This window comes from Eumetopias jubatus, unplaced genomic scaffold (genome assembly GCF_037043125.1).
Source record: "Eumetopias jubatus isolate StellerSeaLion01/CBP00866 unplaced genomic scaffold, mEumJub1_p1.0 scaffold_15, whole genome shotgun sequence".
In the NCBI taxonomy this organism is placed as follows: domain Eukaryota; kingdom Metazoa; phylum Chordata; class Mammalia; order Carnivora; family Otariidae; genus Eumetopias; species Eumetopias jubatus.
Window position 1 is genome coordinate 89,336,255 of NW_028274821.1, and position 17,622 is coordinate 89,353,876.

The following is a 17,622-nucleotide window of genomic DNA, read 5'->3' on the forward strand; positions in this document are numbered from 1 at the left end:
AGGGGGCAGAGCTTCTCCTGCGCCTGTGTTCTGAGGCTGGGTCAGGGCCTGACGGCTGGAGGAAATCTGACTGCCCCGAAGCCCCGAGTCCAAGCCAAAGTGGATTTAGGTGCGGGCCACTTCCCCCCCCCACCCCCAACTACCTCCCAACAAAACAAAATAAAAATCAGACCGAGACGGTGTGAAATAATCAGGATACGTGAATACAGTCAGATGATGATTTTTGAGGTCACTGATGGCCAAGTGAGGTTCCCCCCCCACTGTTAAGAGCCCATAGAAAAGGAAGGATTAAGGGGTATAGCCTGGAGGGGGCAGAAAGGAGAAAATGAGAACAATAAAATTAGCTCAGAGGCCCAGAGCACCAAGGAATGTCCACTTTCAAACAGATTCATACGTCAGTGTGCCCCAGCAGATGGAATGTTCTGGAGTGATGTTGCAGACCCTGCTGTCTCGCCCTTCCAGGGCACCCTGAGGATCCAGAGCAGGGAGGGGGCAGTGCTAAAGCACCTCCAGAACTGCCCTTGACCACAGGCCTGTGTGAACTGTGTGGGGTCAGGGAGCTCCGGCTGGGGGTGACTCCAGGTGGGCTGTCAGCAAGGAGCGAGGGAAGTGAGAGCCTGCCCAGATGCGGGTGCTGCTTCTAGCTGCCCAGGCAGGAGCCAGGGAGAAGCAGCTGGCCCCAACCCAGATGGGCCGGCCCCCAAGTGGCGGAAACAGGCTGTCCTGGCTGTGAGCACCGGTCCTCCGCACCTCTTTTCGGAGGCGGCCGTTCTGCTGAGAAGCTCAACCATCCCTGACCCCAAGCAAGTGGGGTTTCCCCATCCCCGGGCTGAGGCACGCCCTGCCCTGCAAGGAGGGCTGGGCATCACGTGAAGATCTGGGAATCCATGTCCAGAGCAATTTTTTGGCCCTGTTTTCCAAGTCAATGGCCTTCCTCTCCCAGGCTCTTCTGGAAGGTGTCTGTAAGTTCTGAGACTTGGTTGATTTTCAGCTTGGTCCAGCACCTATGTCCCAGGCTCTGTGGTGACCCAGTCACCCTTAGGATTTGTTGAACTGAGTTGAATATCAACAAGTTACGTGCCCTTCTTTGTATACATATATTCTGCTCATTTTCACAACCTCTCCACAAACTGGATATTTGCCTTCACCCCTTCCCAGGTTCTGATCCGGTAACTGACTCAGGTGATCACAGGGCTGGGCCTGGGCATGGAGGGAAGGGGCTGAGCCCTCCTGGGGCAATAAGGAGCTACAGAGGGATCTTGAGCAAGGAGAGTGGTACCTTTCGGGATCTGGCCCTGACCCAGCCTCCACGTCTGCCCCATGCAGGGCCTCTGATGCGGGTGCTCGTGGTCACCATCGCCCCCATCTACTGGGCCCTGGCCGGAGAGAGTGGGGACACCCTGAACGGCCACTCTCTGACGGGTGGCAGCTTCCTGCAGAAGTCGCACGTGGAGTTTGCCACAGGTGAGCGGTGGTCTCCTCCCAGGTCGGCTGGGTGGGGCTGAGGCCTGAGCCCAGGGCCTCTCCCCCATGGTGACTCCAGGCTGGGCGGGGACGGATTACAGGGGAGCTGCTCACGATGACCCAGGAGGCCCGGGGCCTGGATCCCAATGGCCTCCTGCTCCTTGATGTGGTGGTCAGTGGCGTCGTCCCCGAGAGCCTGGCTGATGCAGATCTTCAAGTGCAGGTGGGGGCTGGCCCCAAGGTGTGCGGGATGTGGGTGGGGGAGAGAATGGGATGTGCTGCCCCAAGCACCCCCTCCTGACACCCCAGCACTTAGCCCAGTGGGAGGATGCCCTGGGCCCAGCCTCTCAGGTGTCTTCCCCGTTTCATACTTAAGAATGCCAAAGGGAAGTCATCTGCTCAAGGGGGCCCAACTGGCTGGAGGAGGGGGTGGAAAGCCCACCAGCCCTCCACCTCCAGGCTTCCTGGCCCCTTGAATAGGAGGCTGAGGGTCCTACCCCTTGGAAGCCGAAATCTGGGACATTATTTGTCTCCCTCCTTCCCTTCCTCCCCCTTCTCCAGGACTTCGAGGAGAGCTATGTGCTGATGGGGCCAGGCCGTCTCTTTGTGGGCTCCACACAGCCCTTCCTGCAGGACAGCGTTCCCATGTTCCTGAGATGTAACCACAGCATCCAGTACAGCACGGCCCAGGGCCTCCAGCCTCCGCTGGTGCAGCACCTGCGGGCCTCAGCTATCAGCTCGGCCTTCGACCCCAAGGCCAAGGCCCTGCACTTCCAGCTTACCACAGCCCTGCAAGCTGGTGAGGCCCCCACCCTTTGTCTCCACTCCCCACTGCCCCAGCTAAACACCCAGCAGGGGCCCCAGATGCACCTGGCTGAGAGCCAAGGGGACGGCCCACCTCCTGCACCCGCTGACCATGGGCCAGAAACTCGGGACTGGGACCGCTCAGCTCCTTGTTTGCTCACCTGCAGCGTGTCCTCGCTCCCGTCCAACCATCCACACCCCCAATAGGGACACAGCTCTTTGGGCCACTCGTCTTCGAACCCTCCGGAGCCTTTTCCTTGGCCCCGTGGTGAAGGTCCAAGCCCACCCCCCACCGGGCCGCTGTTGAAGACTCCGGCCATATGCCACCTCTCTGCCCCACCGAGGCAGCCAGGAGCCTCTGCTGGAGCCCCTGGCTGCCCACACGAATACGCTGTATATACGCAACCGGTGCATGCTAAAGATACACCCGGTACCAATATTTGAGGCCCCAACTTGTTTGTAACGTTGAACATGGGACTGTGGTAAGGGCACAGCTTTGGGGTCGGGCAGACCCTGGTTCAAACCCAGCCACACGATTTCCCAGCTGTGGGACCTTGGCGGCAATGCCCTGGCCCTCTCTGAGCCTCAGGGTTCCCACCTGTAAAATGGGCATAGTATCCCCTGCCTTGGAGGGTATCAGGGGTAGCAGTGTTTTCTCTAAAACCCTCACCTGGCACCCAGTGACTGCTTTAGCAAGCATGCGGTCCTTATAATAATTTAGGGAGTCTGGTCTCCTGTCTCCAGGGCCCAGTCTGCGCCAACCCCTGTGCTTGCTGCCGCCATCAGATGCTATCATTTACCCATTCTGCGCATCCCCTCTCCCACCCGCAGCCTGGGGCCACGTCCACTCCTCTGGATTCTCAGGAGTGCGTGTTTGCGTGCACGGACAGCCTGTTTTGTACTTTTCTATAACGATCTCTCCTGTGTCTGCCAGCTTATGGTCTGGCCGGCCCGCCGCGAGCCCTCCGTGGCGTGACCCACAGCCAACACCTCCAGCAGGCCTGGGCTGAGGATGGGGTCTCAGACGCGCTGGGCGTCAGCCTGGCTCAGGGCTGAGGGGGCATCGGCCTGGCCAAGCTGGCAGGAGAGAGCTACGGCCAGGGCTGCTGTCTGTCCAGGGGCACCTTGGCCGCAGTGCCCTGGCGTCCTTACGACCTGTCCCTTTGCCTTGCAGAAGAGAATGAAGTTGGCTGCCCAACGGGCTTTGAGCTGGATGCCCAGGGAGACTTTTGTGTGGGTGAGTGCCTTTCGCTCCCTTGGCCCAGACGAGGGAGGGCCTCCCAGCCTGGGATGGATGATGTGTCCTGGCCAACTGACAGGAGGGTCTCTGAGCACAGACCACCAGAGCTCTGCGCCACCGCCCCCCCCCCCCCCCCCAGACAGGGACGAATGTTTGGACGGCCCCAACCCCTGTTCTCACTCCTGCTACAACGCACCTGGTCGCTTCTCCTGCTCCTGTCCGGCGGGCTTTGCCCTGGCCAGGGATAACAGGAACTGCAGAGGTGAGTGGGCCCACGGCCAAAAGCTCTCCTTGGGGTTAGTTGGCCTGGGTGTGTGCGGGGTGTTCCGGAGCCAGGACCCCAGCCAGGGGCACACACCTCAGGACAGGGCCTGTTCCTGGCAGCATTGGATGCCAGGCTGGGGGTGGCAACACGCTGTTTCCATTGGGAATTTCCTGCTGCGCGGGCTGCAGATGGGAGAGGCTCAAGTGCTGGGGGTGCTAGGGAGCCCCAGAGACATACACGTGGCCACCCCGTGCTCGTGGCGTGCGCACCTGCTGAGCCCGGACACGGCCTTGGGCGCTTTCCCGCCACTCCTCTGTCACCCCCAGCCGACTGGGGTTGGAAGCGAGTGGACACGCATCTGCCTGACTTGCTCTACTTGGCCCCTTCACAAAGGTTCTGGACAACAAATCTGACTGTAGGACACATAGATGCTGACCCTCCCCAGCTACGTGCCTTCACTCCCAGCAGCAAGACCTGGCCCTGCCAAGTCTCTACTGCGCTTTGACCCGGGTGCCCATGGGGCATCGTCTGCAACCCCCTATCAGAGGCCCCACACCCAGGCCTGTGGGTCCCTGGGGGTGGGCTCTATGTTTCTGGGGGAGGGGCAAGATGATGGAAAGAGTGAGCAGGAGGGGTGGGGCCTTCTTGCCAGGGGCGCCTGGGCCTGGGGAAGCAGCCTGCGTCGTTAGATTAGCCAGGGTGGGCCTGGGGGGACGTGTGTTCACGCAGCCCCCTGCCCCCGTTTGCCCCCCAGATGTGGACGAGTGTGCCTGGGATGCCCACCTTTGCCAGGAGGGACAGCGCTGCGTGAACCTCTTTGGGTCCTACCACTGCCTCCCCGACTGCAGGCCTGGCTTCCGGGTGGCCCCTCATGGGGCCAGCTGCGAAGGTGACAGGGGCAGGATGTGGGGCTGTCTGTACTCCAGTGGTCCCAGGCTTCAGCAGAGGAGGTGCTGTGTGCCCGGGGGCCTCTGGGCCTCTGGGCCTCTGGGCCTCTGGGGAAAGCAGCGGCGGAAGGAGCAGTGAGGCCGGGGAGAAAGTTTGAGCTGACCAGGTCAGGGATGGCAAACATGCTCTGTCTGTTGCCACTCGCCCGAGATCCCCTCCTGGATCATGGCCTGGCCTAAAGACGGCCTCTGGATCCTTCTCAACACAACTTCTCCAGCAGCCCCTAGGAATCAGCTGCAATTAGCCTTTGAGATGAAACTCAGGAGCCGCCCTGGATGGGTGACTTCCTGCTCCAGTGTTCTAGAGCTTCCTGATCATGGGTCCTCTGGCTCCCCGGAGAGGGACGAGGCCGCCCAGTGCAGGGGCAAAGTGCGGGGGGAACTGGAACTCGGGAGAGGAGGTGACCCCGGCTCTGTGGCCTCAGGGCCCACGGAGCACCCTGTCCACCCAGACGGCTCCTCTGCCTCCTGCCTCCCTCCCGCCCTCACTCCCTTCTTTCTCAGCAGCTCTCAGAGCTCTTTCCCTGAACCAGGCTCCTACGGCCTTCTCGAGTGTGATCCAGGTTTTTCCTGAAGAGGTCCTGTCCTCACCCCTCTTCGCAGATAAGAAAACCAAGGCTGGGAGAGGGAGAGTTACTTATTCAAGGACCCAGAGATAAGGCAGAGCTCGGCCCCTGGGACTCTGGCCTGGGACTCTGCCTCCAAAGCCCACCTTTTAAGCCCCTGCTTTGTTTCTGGACCCAGAACCTTCTCTCACTCTCCAAACCTGGTCTGATTGGGAGAGGTGGTTGCAAACACTGGCGTTCCACCTGGTGGCACTGAGGTCGGAGGAGGGGCCGGAGCGAGGCCCAGAGGTGGGGAGGCACGCTGTGGCGGCTGGGAGCAGGGGGAGGGGCCCGGCCCCACCTCTGTCCACACCCCTGCCTCCGCAGATGTGGACGAGTGTCTGGAGCAGTTGGATGAGTGTCACTATAACCAGATCTGTGAGAACACCCCAGGCGGGCACCGCTGCAGCTGTCCCCGGGGGTACCGGATCCAGAGCCCCGGCCTGCCCTGCCTAGGTACCGGGACACACAGCCGCTGTGGGAGCCTGGGTCGGACCTGCCTGGCGCACAGGCAGGGAGGGTTTCTGACAAGGGTGTTGTTGAGTTCTGTGACCAAAACAGCAGCTAACGCTGCCGGTGCGCCCCCATGTGCCCAGATCCGTGCTTTGCTGCTGTCTGGCCCCGAACCTCACCCCCTACCCGGCAAGGTCACCTCCCCTGGGAGCCCAGGAGGAGGGGAGGGTGGGCAGAAGTGGGTGGGTCTCCGAGAGGCTGAGCAGGGAGAATGGGCCTCCCCAGGATGCTGAAGAACCCTGGCGTCTGGGATGAGGCCCGGAGCTGGGGAAGGGTGGGGCCTCCTTGAGCAACAGAGGCTGGAGGCGGTGCAGGAGGGGGAAGGCTTGCGGGCGGGCCCAGATGTGGTGGGGGGAGGCCCCTGGATTCCGGGGAAGGCTGGAGATCAGGAGAGATGGCTATAGTCAGGTGGAGTGGCCATGGCGAGCCCTCTGAGCCACCCCTGGCACCCTGCCTGGCCTTGTTCCTTTCCAGATATCAACGAGTGCCTGCAGTCACCCAAGACCTGCGCCTTCCAGTGCCAAAACCTCCAGGGCGGGTACCGTTGCCTGTGCCCCCCAGGCCACACCCTCCTTCGTGATGGCAAGACCTGCATCCCACTAGAGCAGAGTGAACAAAATGTGACCACTCTCAGCCACCGGGGCCCCTTAGTGTCTTGGCTGCGGCCCCGTGCCCCCCTTTCCTGGGGCTCCTACCACGCTTGGGTCTCCCTCCGGCCAGGCTCCGGGGCCCTGAGCAGTCTGGGCCGGGCCTGGTGCCCCACTGGCTTCATCCGGCAGAATGGCGTCTGCACAGGTAAAGGCCAAGCCCCAGCCGTCCCAACTGGGGACACACGCACTTCATCATATGGAGCTCCTAGGCCGGATTTGTGGGCACCACCCCCCCATGTTCAGAACCCCAGGGCTCCCGGCAAGCAGGGTGGGCAGGGCAGGCAGGTCGTTACATCCTGGCTCCATGCCATCTCCAAGCCCCAGCCGTTCAGATGGGTAGCGGGCTTCCAAGAGGGGGATGGAGGATTTTCCCAAACCATTCGACTTCTGGACACCTGACCCACTTTTGAGAAACACTCCTTTTGGTGCTCAGAGGTGAGGCAGTCAGGGAGGGAGGTTTGCAGGAGGGAAGGAGACTGTCACAGGTTGACAGGAGGCGGTGAACTGGGACTGGTGGGGGTGGGGGAGCGGGGACCAGCCCCTAGGGCCCCCGTGAGAGGCTGGTGCTGGGCTGCAGAGGCAAGGGGAGGTAGTGTGGAGGGCAGACCTGCTTCAGCGTTCCCACCTTCCTGCGGGGGCACAGGGGTCTGTGCTGGAAGCAGTGTCTCCCCGCCCCCCCAACGCCTGGGGGACAGGGGGTGGGGGACGTGGGGTGGGGGACGTGGGGTGGGCGGGGTGGAGAGCTGGGGGCCTCGGTGACTCAGTCTGTGTCTCTGCCCCCACCCGCACCCCTGGGCCAGACCTGGACGAGTGCCGGGTCAGAAGCCTGTGCCAGCACGCCTGCCGGAACACCGAGGGCAGCTACCAGTGCCTCTGCCCTGCTGGCTACCGCCTCCTCCCCAGCGGGAAAAACTGCCAGGGTGAGCAGCGGCCCTCCCAGTTCTGGGCGGACCAGGCCAGGACTTCATGGGAAGGGGGGGGGCTCTCTCCAGCCGCTTCTCCATCTCACATGAGGGTGGGGCAGGGAGAGGAGCTCAGGGCACCCCAGGGGCCCACAGCCAGGCCAGAAGCCTCCAAGCAGGAACTACGTGTGAGGTTGCATGAGCAGGTTCCGAAAGCAGCCCTGGAGGTGGATCGCAGCTCTGCTGTGTGTCCCCAGGCAGCTCACTTCACCTCTCTGAGCCTCAGCCTCCCAGGGAAATGGGGCTAACACAGTCCTCCCGGCGATGGCTGGATGAGACCTGGGGAGGGCAGGCAGGGAGACAGCATTCCAGCCAGGCAGCAGCTGCTGAGCAGTGGGGAGCCCCCTAACTCCCAAGCCAAGGTGCTCTCCTGAATGTGCTCCGGGGCTGGGGCCGGCCCTGCCGCTTGCCCCATCCCAGGAAAGTGGGAATCGGCCTGCCTTGCCTGTCTCCATCCCTTGCTCTCTGCCATGAGGATCTGTGAATGTCTTCTGAGAAGGGTGGGCCTTCCACAGGGACAGACGGGGGTCGTGGGCAGTCGGCACTCTGGGTTCGAGGGCAGCCCCCATCTCTTCCAGACCCTGCAGCCCAGCTCCAGGTTCAAGAGGTCCCCAGGGTGCCCACCTGGGGAGACTGGGGAGGTGCTCAGGGCCTGCCAGCTGGGCTGTCCTAGATCAGGGTGGCTGGGTTCAAGGGGAGACGGGCTGCCCGCCTTGCTGGTCCTCTGAAGGCATTTCTCTCCTGCTTCGCCCCTGCTCCCATGCCTTCTGTGGTTCCTGCCCCAGGCCCCTCCATTCGCACCACCTTTTCATTCCCCCTCTGTTTGCCAACCTCCCCCACCCAGACATCAACGAGTGTGAGGAAGACAGCATCGAGTGTGGGCCCAGCCAGATGTGCTTTAACACCCGTGGCAGCTATCAGTGTGTGGACACGCCGTGTCCGGCCACCTACCGGCAGGGCTCCAGCCCAGGGTAAGGGCTGAGCTGGCTGGGGGTGGATGAGGGTACACTGTCTGCCAGGGGCTGGGTGCTTACATTCTGGCTCCTGGACGGCTGGACCCTTTCTCCAGAAAGGCCATGTGTCAGGCAGGGGCCCTGCTAGGGCCCGTGGGGTCAACCCTGCCAGAATTCCCGAGTGGGGCATCTGTGCCCACAGAGCAGGGTGCCCTCATGAAAAGCACCTTCCTGCAGCCACTCGGGGTGCAAGTTCATTTGGACATTAGCGTTTAGTGCAGTGATGCTGTGGCCGGAGCATAAGGCCCTGGGGGCAGACATGTGTACACATACACGTGAGACACATGACTACACACAGAAAACCCTAGACACAGGTACACACACACACACACACACACACACACACACACACACATACACATAACACCACCCAGAAACCCCCCAAAGTCCTAGGACTCCGACACACACTGGCACACAAACACAAAACACATCTCCACGCCACTCACTGTGGCTACAGATACTGGTAAAGATGCACACACATGGGGACCTTGGTGGACCCAAGCTGTAGCAGTACCTGTCAGGGAAGGTGACTTGCCCTAGACTCTACCAACTGGGAAGCCTAGGCTGGGGGGGAGAGGGCATGGATGCCCTGGCAAGGCTAAGCACGTTGCAAATCCAGAGCAGGTGACTCAGCTCTGGGGTTCCCTGCGGACCTGGAGGGCCCTAAATTGTATTGCCCACCGGGCTGCCCCAGGGCGTGCGCTGGGAAAGTCCGATGGGATTATGGGACCCGCTCCCATGGGAGGGGGCACGTCTCTAGCTTCTTTGGGCCTCGGTTTGCTGATCTCTAAGGGGGGCTAACAGTGGTGCTTGGAGAGAGGACACTGGGGGCGAGGGGAGGAGCAGCGCCTGGGAGTACTGCGGGGCTTGGGGCTGAGGGCCGGTTTATACCGCCGGCCCCCCGCTCTGCCGGCCACCCGAGTCGGTCCGTGTGTCCCGCCCGCAGGACGTGTTTCCGACGCTGCTCGCTGGACTGCAGCGCAGGCCGCCCCTCCACGCTGCAGTACAAGCTGCTGCCGCTGCCCCTGGGCGTGCGCGCCCACCACGACGTGGCCCGCCTGGCCGCCTTCTCTGAGGCCGGCGTCCCCGCCAACCGCACCGAGCTCAGCGTGCTCGAGCCCGACCCGCGCAGCCCCTTCGCGCTGCGCCCGCTGCGCGCCGGCCACGGCGCCGTCTACACCCGCCGTGCGCTCACCCGCGCCGGCCTCTACCGGCTGACCGTGCGCGCCGCCGCGCCGCGCCACCAGAGCGTCTTCGTCCTGCTCATCGCAGTGTCCCCTTATCCCTACTGAGGGGTGTGGCCACTGGCCGCAGCTTTTGGGCCAGTGACCTCCGGGGTTGGGGGACAGGGAGGAGCGGGCCCAGCCCCCACCAAGCAGGTGGCCCTTGCCCTCACCGCCACTGGGTGTGGCAAGCGACGTCATCTCCCACCCCTGTGCGTTCATCGAGCCCTTCAGCAAACAGGACCCTGCCTGCAGCCTTGACCCCAGGACAGTGAGGACCCGAGCTCCCCCTACCCCCGTGGAGGTGGAGCTCAGCAGTCAAGAGTGTAAGGCTGCCCTTAGGTGGTGAAGCCAGCCGGCAGGGCTAGCGGGCAGCCTGCTTGTCTGACCGGCTCCTCCAAGGCTTGCCCCAAGCCCCAGGGAGCCCTGGTTGGGACACAGCACACAGGAGGCCCGAGGGGAGGGACAGACCCCCGGAGGGCGGCAGTGGCTCTCCTGTGCTCCTAGCTGGTGCTGTCACCCTGAACCCCGCGCGTGTACCTGTAATATAAAACCGTTTTCTTTTAACCAACTCGATTTCTTCGCCCACTTATTTTGCTTTGGTAAGGAAGGGCTTCTCCTGGGGCGGGGGGGGGGGGGGGGGGCGGGGGAGGAGGCCACCACCCTTCTGGTCCAGCAGCCCTGGGCCGCAGGCAGGAAGGTGCTCTCTGCTGGACATCCTGCAAGAAGGTGGGGAAGGCTGGAGCGGTGGTGGGCTGGGGGAAAAAGAGGGAGTCGCGACCAGAAAGGTAAGGGTGTTGGGTCAGATCCTTGGGGCCTCTGGGCCATCGCGGGGACTTTGGCTTTGACGAAATGAGCTGCAAAGGGACAGGATTAGAGCATCTGTGTATGTATTGGCGTGTCTCCAGTGTGCTGGGATAGGGTCTGAGCCTCAGGGACTCGGCAGAAGGGCGGTGTGCTGCTTGTCTTCCCACCCCCGGGCCCCGCCCTGGGCTGTCTGCAGCCCTTGCATCAGCGACCACCCTCAGCCTCTGGCAGAAGGAGGCTCTTTTGCACGTGGTTTTGAAGAGGAGAGACCCTTCCTTCCTCCTTGTTCGCCTTGCTCAGTGTGACACTGTCACCTCCCCGTTTGTATCCTCATACTCTCATCTGGGCAAGGAGGAAAGCCGTCTGAGTTATTTCTCATTAAGGGGTGGATGACAATCAGACTTTGTAAACGGGGACTTCCAGCAATGCTGGATTAAGCGCTGCTGGGTTAAATCGCTGTGTCCATTTGACAGATGGAGAAAATGAGGGTCGGAGAGGGGACATGACCCAGCCACTTGCTGGATAGGTGACTGGCTCATGGTTAGACTGGAACTCCTGGCTTCCACCCGACAGCCCCTCCAGAATCTTCCCAGGGCACTTCCACTTTCAAAGCTGTTTTTTTGGTTCTGTTTTTGTTTAAACCAGGGGTCTGCACACTTTTTCCATAAAGGGCCAGTGCTTTTGGCTTTGCGGAACAGTCTCTCTTGAAACCACTCCCCTCACCACAGCAGAGCTGGAGGGCCACGGTCAGCGCAAGAGTGAATGAACGTGGCTGTGTTCCAATGAAACTGTTAGTGGGCACTTACGTTTGATGTTCATACAGTTTTCACACGTCATGAAATACTCTTCCTTTGATTTTTTTCCAACCACTTACAAATGCAAACACCATTCTCAGCTTGCAGGCTTTATAAAAACTGGTGGGGACTGTAGTTTGCCATCCCTGATTTAAGTTAGGCACAGAAGTCACTAATGGTGGGATTTCAGGCTGGGTGGAGGAGAAATTCGAGGGGGCAGGGTCCTCCAAGCCACCCCCCCATACCCATTTGTCCAGCACCCACTTATGAGGACCTTCCCTGGGCTAGATGCCCCTCTTTGTGCAACCCTAGGGGCCACAGGTCACAACTTGAGCCCTGCTGTTTGCTGGGCTGTTAATTTTTTTATGGAGCCCACGAACAGGTCAGTCCCAGGGTGAGGCACTGCAGAGGTGAGATGAGCGAGGGGAGGTGCCGCCGACTCCTCTTTCACCCCTGCTGTTTCTTGCCTGCTGCTTCCCAGTCTGCCCCTGGCCCTTCATGTTTGCAAACTGTCTGTTGAATGTCCAGGGCCGTATGGACCTGAGTTTTAATTCTCCCAGGCGATCCAGAGGCAAGACAGAGTATGCCCATTGCAAAGACGAAGGAATGGAGCCTCAGAGAAGGTGAGCCACCAGTCCAAGCTCACATAAGCCTGGAGCGGGGAGAAGAGCTCAACCCAGGCCTTCTGACTCCAGAGCCCAGGGAGGTTAGCCTGCAGGCTCCCCTGCCTCCACTCCCCAAAGAAAGGAGGATGGGGATGAGGGAGAGGGCCCAGAGAAGGATGAAGAGGAGGGACCGCGGCAATTCAAGACCTGAAGAACCCCCAAGGGAGTGTCCATTCAGTTCTGCCTCCTTCCTCCCCCACCTTCTAAATTTCCATTTGCGGCTGGTGGAAAGGACAGATTGCTCAATGTCTTGCAGCGAGCTAGTGGCAGACTTGGCCTGGAATCCGGGCTGGGATTCCCAGTGTTGTGCCCCCCACCCCTGACTCCACCCACCCCCGCCCGCATCCACTGGGATGGTCCCCTTGTGGAGGAGGAGCCTCCCTGGGGAGCTGCAGGTGGAGCCCGCTCCAAGGGAGCATAGGCTTCCACTTCTGCTTTTCCAGCTGCCAGCAGGCAATCATTGGCCAAGGCCCCATCCGGCGACCCAGCCCCCTAGCACCACCTGACCTCCAGGCTGAGGCTGCCTGGAACCATCAATGGTGGTAAACAGCCCTGCAGGTCACTTATTAAACTCCCTGATGTAGTTTTTCCAAGAACCCAACTACTGGACTCTGTGTTCCCTCTGGGCAGGGACGGGCCACCTGGGGTCCGGCCTAGAGGACAGTCTTCTTCCTGGAGCCAGTGCCCAGGCCTGGGCAGCAGCAAAGTGGCATCTGGTGCCAACCACAAGATGGTTGTGGGGTGACATGCTTGGGGTCGCCACGTTCCCAGGCTGCTTCGTGACTAGCAGGTGCAGAGCCCTTGAGTGGCAGAGGAGAGACGGAAGACAAGAGGGGCCTACTCCTTGGTTAGACGCACAGGCTCTATCTATGTTCAGACAAGTGGCCACAAGAGTCAGAGCCCACCCTTTGGAAAGCCAACCTGGATTAGAGGGGGTGGTGAGCATAGCCACAAAGGTGCAGCGTGGTACAGGTGAGAGTTGATGATGGTTGAAGACAACAGCAGTGGGGAGACAAAGAAGGGTCCAGAGCCTTCTGTTCCTCCATTTTGTTGCTGAAACTCCAGGCATCTACTATGTGTGAGCATGACAGATAGCATCAGACAAGGGACTGATCTGGTGGGAGGAAGGGAGGGATCAGAGAGGCATCGCCAAGGGACGGCAAGTGCAGAGACCATACGGCAGCAAGGAGCTTGACATGCCGAAGAAACCACAAGCAGGCCAGTGCAATCAGGGTGTAGTGGGTGAGGGCTGAGCAGGAAGTACAGGGTTCTACATTTGATGCTAAAAGTGACGAGGGACCATCAAAGTCTTTTTTAAAAACATTTTAATTCGTTAATATTTCTAAATATATCTCTAAAAATTAAAAAAAAACCTCAATAAAACCTCCTTATCAACAATACCATTATCACATCTAGTAAAAAAAAAAACAAACAAAAACAGTAATTCCTTGCCGTCACCTGTCAGTGTTCAATTTCCAAATGCTCACAAAGAGGGTGTTTCTTTTATACTTAAAAAATCAGGATCCAAATGAAGTCTATATATTGTGATTAAGTACATCCTTTATGTCTCTTTTAACCCTAAGCTCCCCATCCCCCCTTTTTTTCTTAAAAACTTAAAAATCAACTTTATTGAGATATAATTATTCCAGGAATGCAAGGTTGGTTCAACACTAGAAAATCAGTCAATGTAACTTACCATATTTATAGAATCAACAGAAAATCATAAATGATCATCTCAACAGATAGAGAAAAAGCACTTGACAAAACTCAGCCCCTACTCATGATAAAAACTCTCAATAAACTAAAAGTGAGCTTCTTCACCTGATGAAAAGTGTCTACAGAAAAACCTGCACTAACATCACGATTATCAGTGAAAGACTGAATGAATGCATCCCCCTAAGATCATGAACAACACAGGGATATCCACCCTCACCTTTTTTATTCGACATTATACTGGGGGTTCTCACCATTGAAATAAGGCAAGAAGAAGAGACACAAAGATAATACAGGCAAACGTAAGATTGCCTCTATTCACAGACAGTGTTATCGTCTATGTGGAAAATCCTAAGGTATTTACAAATATCTACTAGAGTTAATCAGCGATATTAGCAAGGTTACAGAATATAAGGCAAATATACAAAAATCGGTTGTATTTCTATGTACTAGCAACAAATGACAGAAAATGAAATTTAAAACATAGTGTACAATAGTATCAAAATACTTAAAAGACTTAGAAATAAGTCTAGTGAAAGATAAGCAAGAACTGTACACTGAAAACAACAAAACATTGCTCAGACATCTGAACCAAGATGGATCCTTTGGCATTCCCATTGAAATTGAGGACTTTTATACCACCCATCAAAGATGCACCAACCTCCCAGGTTTCCCTCTTCTCTGAGTAGATTTGGCTGATTGCCTGAGAATAGGCCTCCACCTGGCAAGTCATCCAACCTGGCCAGTCAAATATCCATCTCAAAGCTGAGCTCTGGAGTAGCCATATTGGTGATTCCAAGAAGGCCTGTCTCTTCTAGCATGAGAAATGACCTTTTTCACACTGATGCCAGGAACCCCAAGCCTTTCCCATAATCACCACATACCTTCCCAACTGGAGGATGTCCAGCTGCACCTAGTTTATTTGGAACACCTCATCACCCGCAGGGAACTTACAAAACTCCAGCTCTTCTAGCTCGGGTCCTGCTAGTCTATCTTCTTAAGATTCTTACCTGAGATTTCACATCAAATAAAGAAACCGTTTTGTGACACTCAAGGGCATATATTTCAACACTATCTGAGAGATAAACTTTTGGTTTAAAACAAAAATTGAATTCATCACAAATGAAGATCATCTCAAGATGTAACCTCCTATAGGTTGGCCTGGCTGTTTGAGTTTCTTTCTCATTGCTCATGTAAATAGCAACTAATACTTTTCAATAAATAGTTTGAAGTCTTTTTAAGTGCTGGAAAATTTAAGAATATATAAATAACTAGAGGGGTATACCATGATCATGGATTGAAAACTCAATATTGTTAAGATAACCACTTCCCACCCCAAGGCTGATACGTGGTTATTGGAATCCCCAATCAAAATCCCAGCAGGCTTTTTATATAAACTGGCAATCTGTTTCTACTATTTATATGGAAATGCAAAAGACCCAGAATATCCACAACAATTTTGAAACAGAACAAAATCGGAAGACACACACTCTGACTTGAAAGCTTATTACAAAGCTGTAGTAATCAAGATGGTATAGTATTGGCATAAGGATAAATAAATAAATACATAGATAGATCGATCAATGGAACAGATGAGGGAGTCCAGAAATATATTCACACTTACAGGGTCAACTAATATTCAACAAAGTTGCCAATGTAATTCAATGGAGAAAGGAAAGTCTTCAACTAATGTTGTTAGAACAACCGGGAACTGATAGGGGAAAATGAACCACCAAAGTTTTTAAGAAGGGAGTGACTTGTTCTGAGTTTTTAAGAACTCTCTGCTCTTGGTGGAGAAAGGATCTGGGGGGAAGGAGGGGCGGGGAACTGGAGAAGCACAGAAATGATTAAGGAGGCTAAAACAATGGTCTGAGTAAGAGAAGATGACAGGCCAATGTGGGGAAGGTGGAGATGGAAAGGAAGGGGCAGACTCTGGATACATGTAGAAGATATGAACATCCCAGACTCCAGCACCTCAGTTTCTCCACCTGGTCAGGCCTAGGTGCTACTGTACTTTTAGAGGCGCCACCCAGGGTCACTTACTAGAGGTATATAGGCTCCTTTAGGAGCCTTGACCTGGGTGTTGGTGAAAGGCAAATGCTACAGTGGCTGGGCCCCAGGTGGGGGATCCCCCCTGGCCATGCTCCAGTGCTGGACCCAGGACCTGCTCTGCAGGGTGAGGGCTGGGGCAGGGTGTGGATGGAGGCATGCAGGTGGAAAGTGGCTCATCGCGGAACCAGCCAATACACCCTGGCCTTGATCTCTGGCTCTCATCCACTCTGGCGCCCAGTGGGCAGGACCCCTACTGGCAGCTGGGCCCCTTTTCCTTTCAGAAGAGCGGTGACACCACTGTCCCTAATGTCACCAGCACCTGTGCGTCAGTACGGACAGTCCCCTGGACTGGAGCCATTTCTGCCGCAGAGACTAAAGGTCCCCACAGCCTGTGACCCTGGGACTGAGACCCTTGGTGCCTCTACCAATTCAACTCAAGCCTGAGCTAGAGCAGAGGGTTGGGCCAGAGCTACAGACACCGGGGTGTAGTCCTGCTCTGCCACTAACATGCTGTGTGGCCTGGGGGAAGATATGCCCTCTCTGTGCACTGCACGTTCTCATCTGCAAAATGGGGATAACAGTCACAGTGACTTCATATAGGCTAGTCGTGAAGAGCAAGTGAAGGTAAGGAGATAAAACAGTGCTTGGTGATAACCACAACGGTGTAATTGTGCCCCAGATCTATCCTAGACTGGCAGGGGCTCATCCCTCACCCCACCCTCTTAATAAGGTCTGGGTAACGGGGCTTCTTTCTGGGGCCACCACTGGCTTTGGGGAGCTTGGGGGAACGCCAGGCCTCACTGCCTGTTTCCCTCCCCACTTCCTCTGTAATAGCTCCAAGGAAGTTTTCCCCCTATGCGCCCACACTCTCCCCAACTTTCTCAAAGGGCAGTGACATCTTAAAGGGAGAAACAAAGACCTAGCACAGAGTCATAGGATGGAGACAGAGAGGACAGCAGAAATGCTCCCCCTACCTCCCCGCCTCTGCTGGAGAAGGGAGCTGCCCAAGGCTGCACAACCTGTTGCAGGTGTGTTGTTTTGGCTGTTCGCTTCCTGCTAGTGTGGAGGGCCAGGGGCTCAGTGAGTGGGCTAAGGGGGCCAGCTGCCGTCCCCCCTCCTGGCAGGAAGGTGCCTCAGCTCACCCAGCCCCACGCAGCTCATAAGGGGCTCCTTGCCATTTCGGCCACTTCTGGGGGTGCCCGAGGCTGGGGGCATTTACGGGGACTGAAAGCCATGGCTTTGCTTGTGAATTGGTTTGATGCCTTTTCCCTCTTGATGGACTCACAGCTACTCGCCTGGCCAGGAGTGCTCAGGTATGGGATGGGGGAGCTGCTGGTAGAGGGACTAAGTGACTAAGTGAGCAGCCTTCACCCCTCTCTGCCAAGAGTCCCTTTCTCTGGCTGCTTCTTGGTTGCAGGAAGGGGCCTGGGACAGGGCTGCCTCCTTACCACAAGCTACCCCCTTTTACAAGATGGCTGAATGGCAAACCAGCAGTATGGTCTGGGGGCTCCCACCTCCCAGGGGGTTCAGGGCTGAGAGGACTCGGTGGAGCCAGTCCTATCTATGGCGTGGCCTTGAACAGGTGGGCACCTGCTATTTCACTCAGTTGTGGTTGCAGTGATGGGTGCTCTGGGGCCTCTAAACCAGGCTGGCAAACGTCTGACACACAGAACCTTCAGAAGGCCCAACTGGGGGTAGCCGCTCATTTCTTTGTGCAAACAAGAAGCTTCACCTCTGTGAACCTCAACTGTGAACCCCCGCTGCCCAGCGGCTTGGCAGTTGGTCAGTCTTCTATTCACTATTTACTGGGTGCCCCGGGGAGTTTGGTCAGGCGCCAGCCTCTGGGGAGACAGCCAAGAACCAGCCCTGGACGGAGGGATGAAACCCCGACCTTCTAGTGCCGCC

The 17,622-nt window shown here is 57.4% G+C and overlaps 1 protein-coding gene across 2 annotated transcripts in view; it reads left to right on the forward strand.

The window, feature by feature from the left end:
* Positions 1-9,755, forward strand: part of HMCN2 (hemicentin 2) — a 147,403-nt gene extending 137,648 nt beyond the window's left edge. Inside the window, exons 88-98 of one of the 2 annotated variants that reach the window (XM_088019264.1) lie at positions 1,327-1,464; positions 1,566-1,687; positions 2,026-2,263; positions 3,443-3,505; positions 3,648-3,770; positions 4,528-4,662; positions 5,653-5,781; positions 6,313-6,633; positions 7,289-7,408; positions 8,295-8,421; positions 9,410-9,755. In XM_088019264.1, the coding sequence (XP_087875390.1) occupies positions 1,327-1,464; positions 1,566-1,687; positions 2,026-2,263; positions 3,443-3,505; positions 3,648-3,770; positions 4,528-4,662; positions 5,653-5,781; positions 6,313-6,633; positions 7,289-7,408; positions 8,295-8,421; positions 9,410-9,755 (1,862 nt within the window). The remainder of the gene's footprint in view (positions 1-1,326; positions 1,465-1,565; positions 1,688-2,025; positions 2,264-3,442; positions 3,506-3,647; positions 3,771-4,527; positions 4,663-5,652; positions 5,782-6,312; positions 6,634-7,288; positions 7,409-8,294; positions 8,422-9,409) is intronic. The other variant, XM_088019265.1, reaches the window with a different exon arrangement.
* The last annotated feature ends 7,867 nt before the right edge of the window (positions 9,756-17,622 follow it).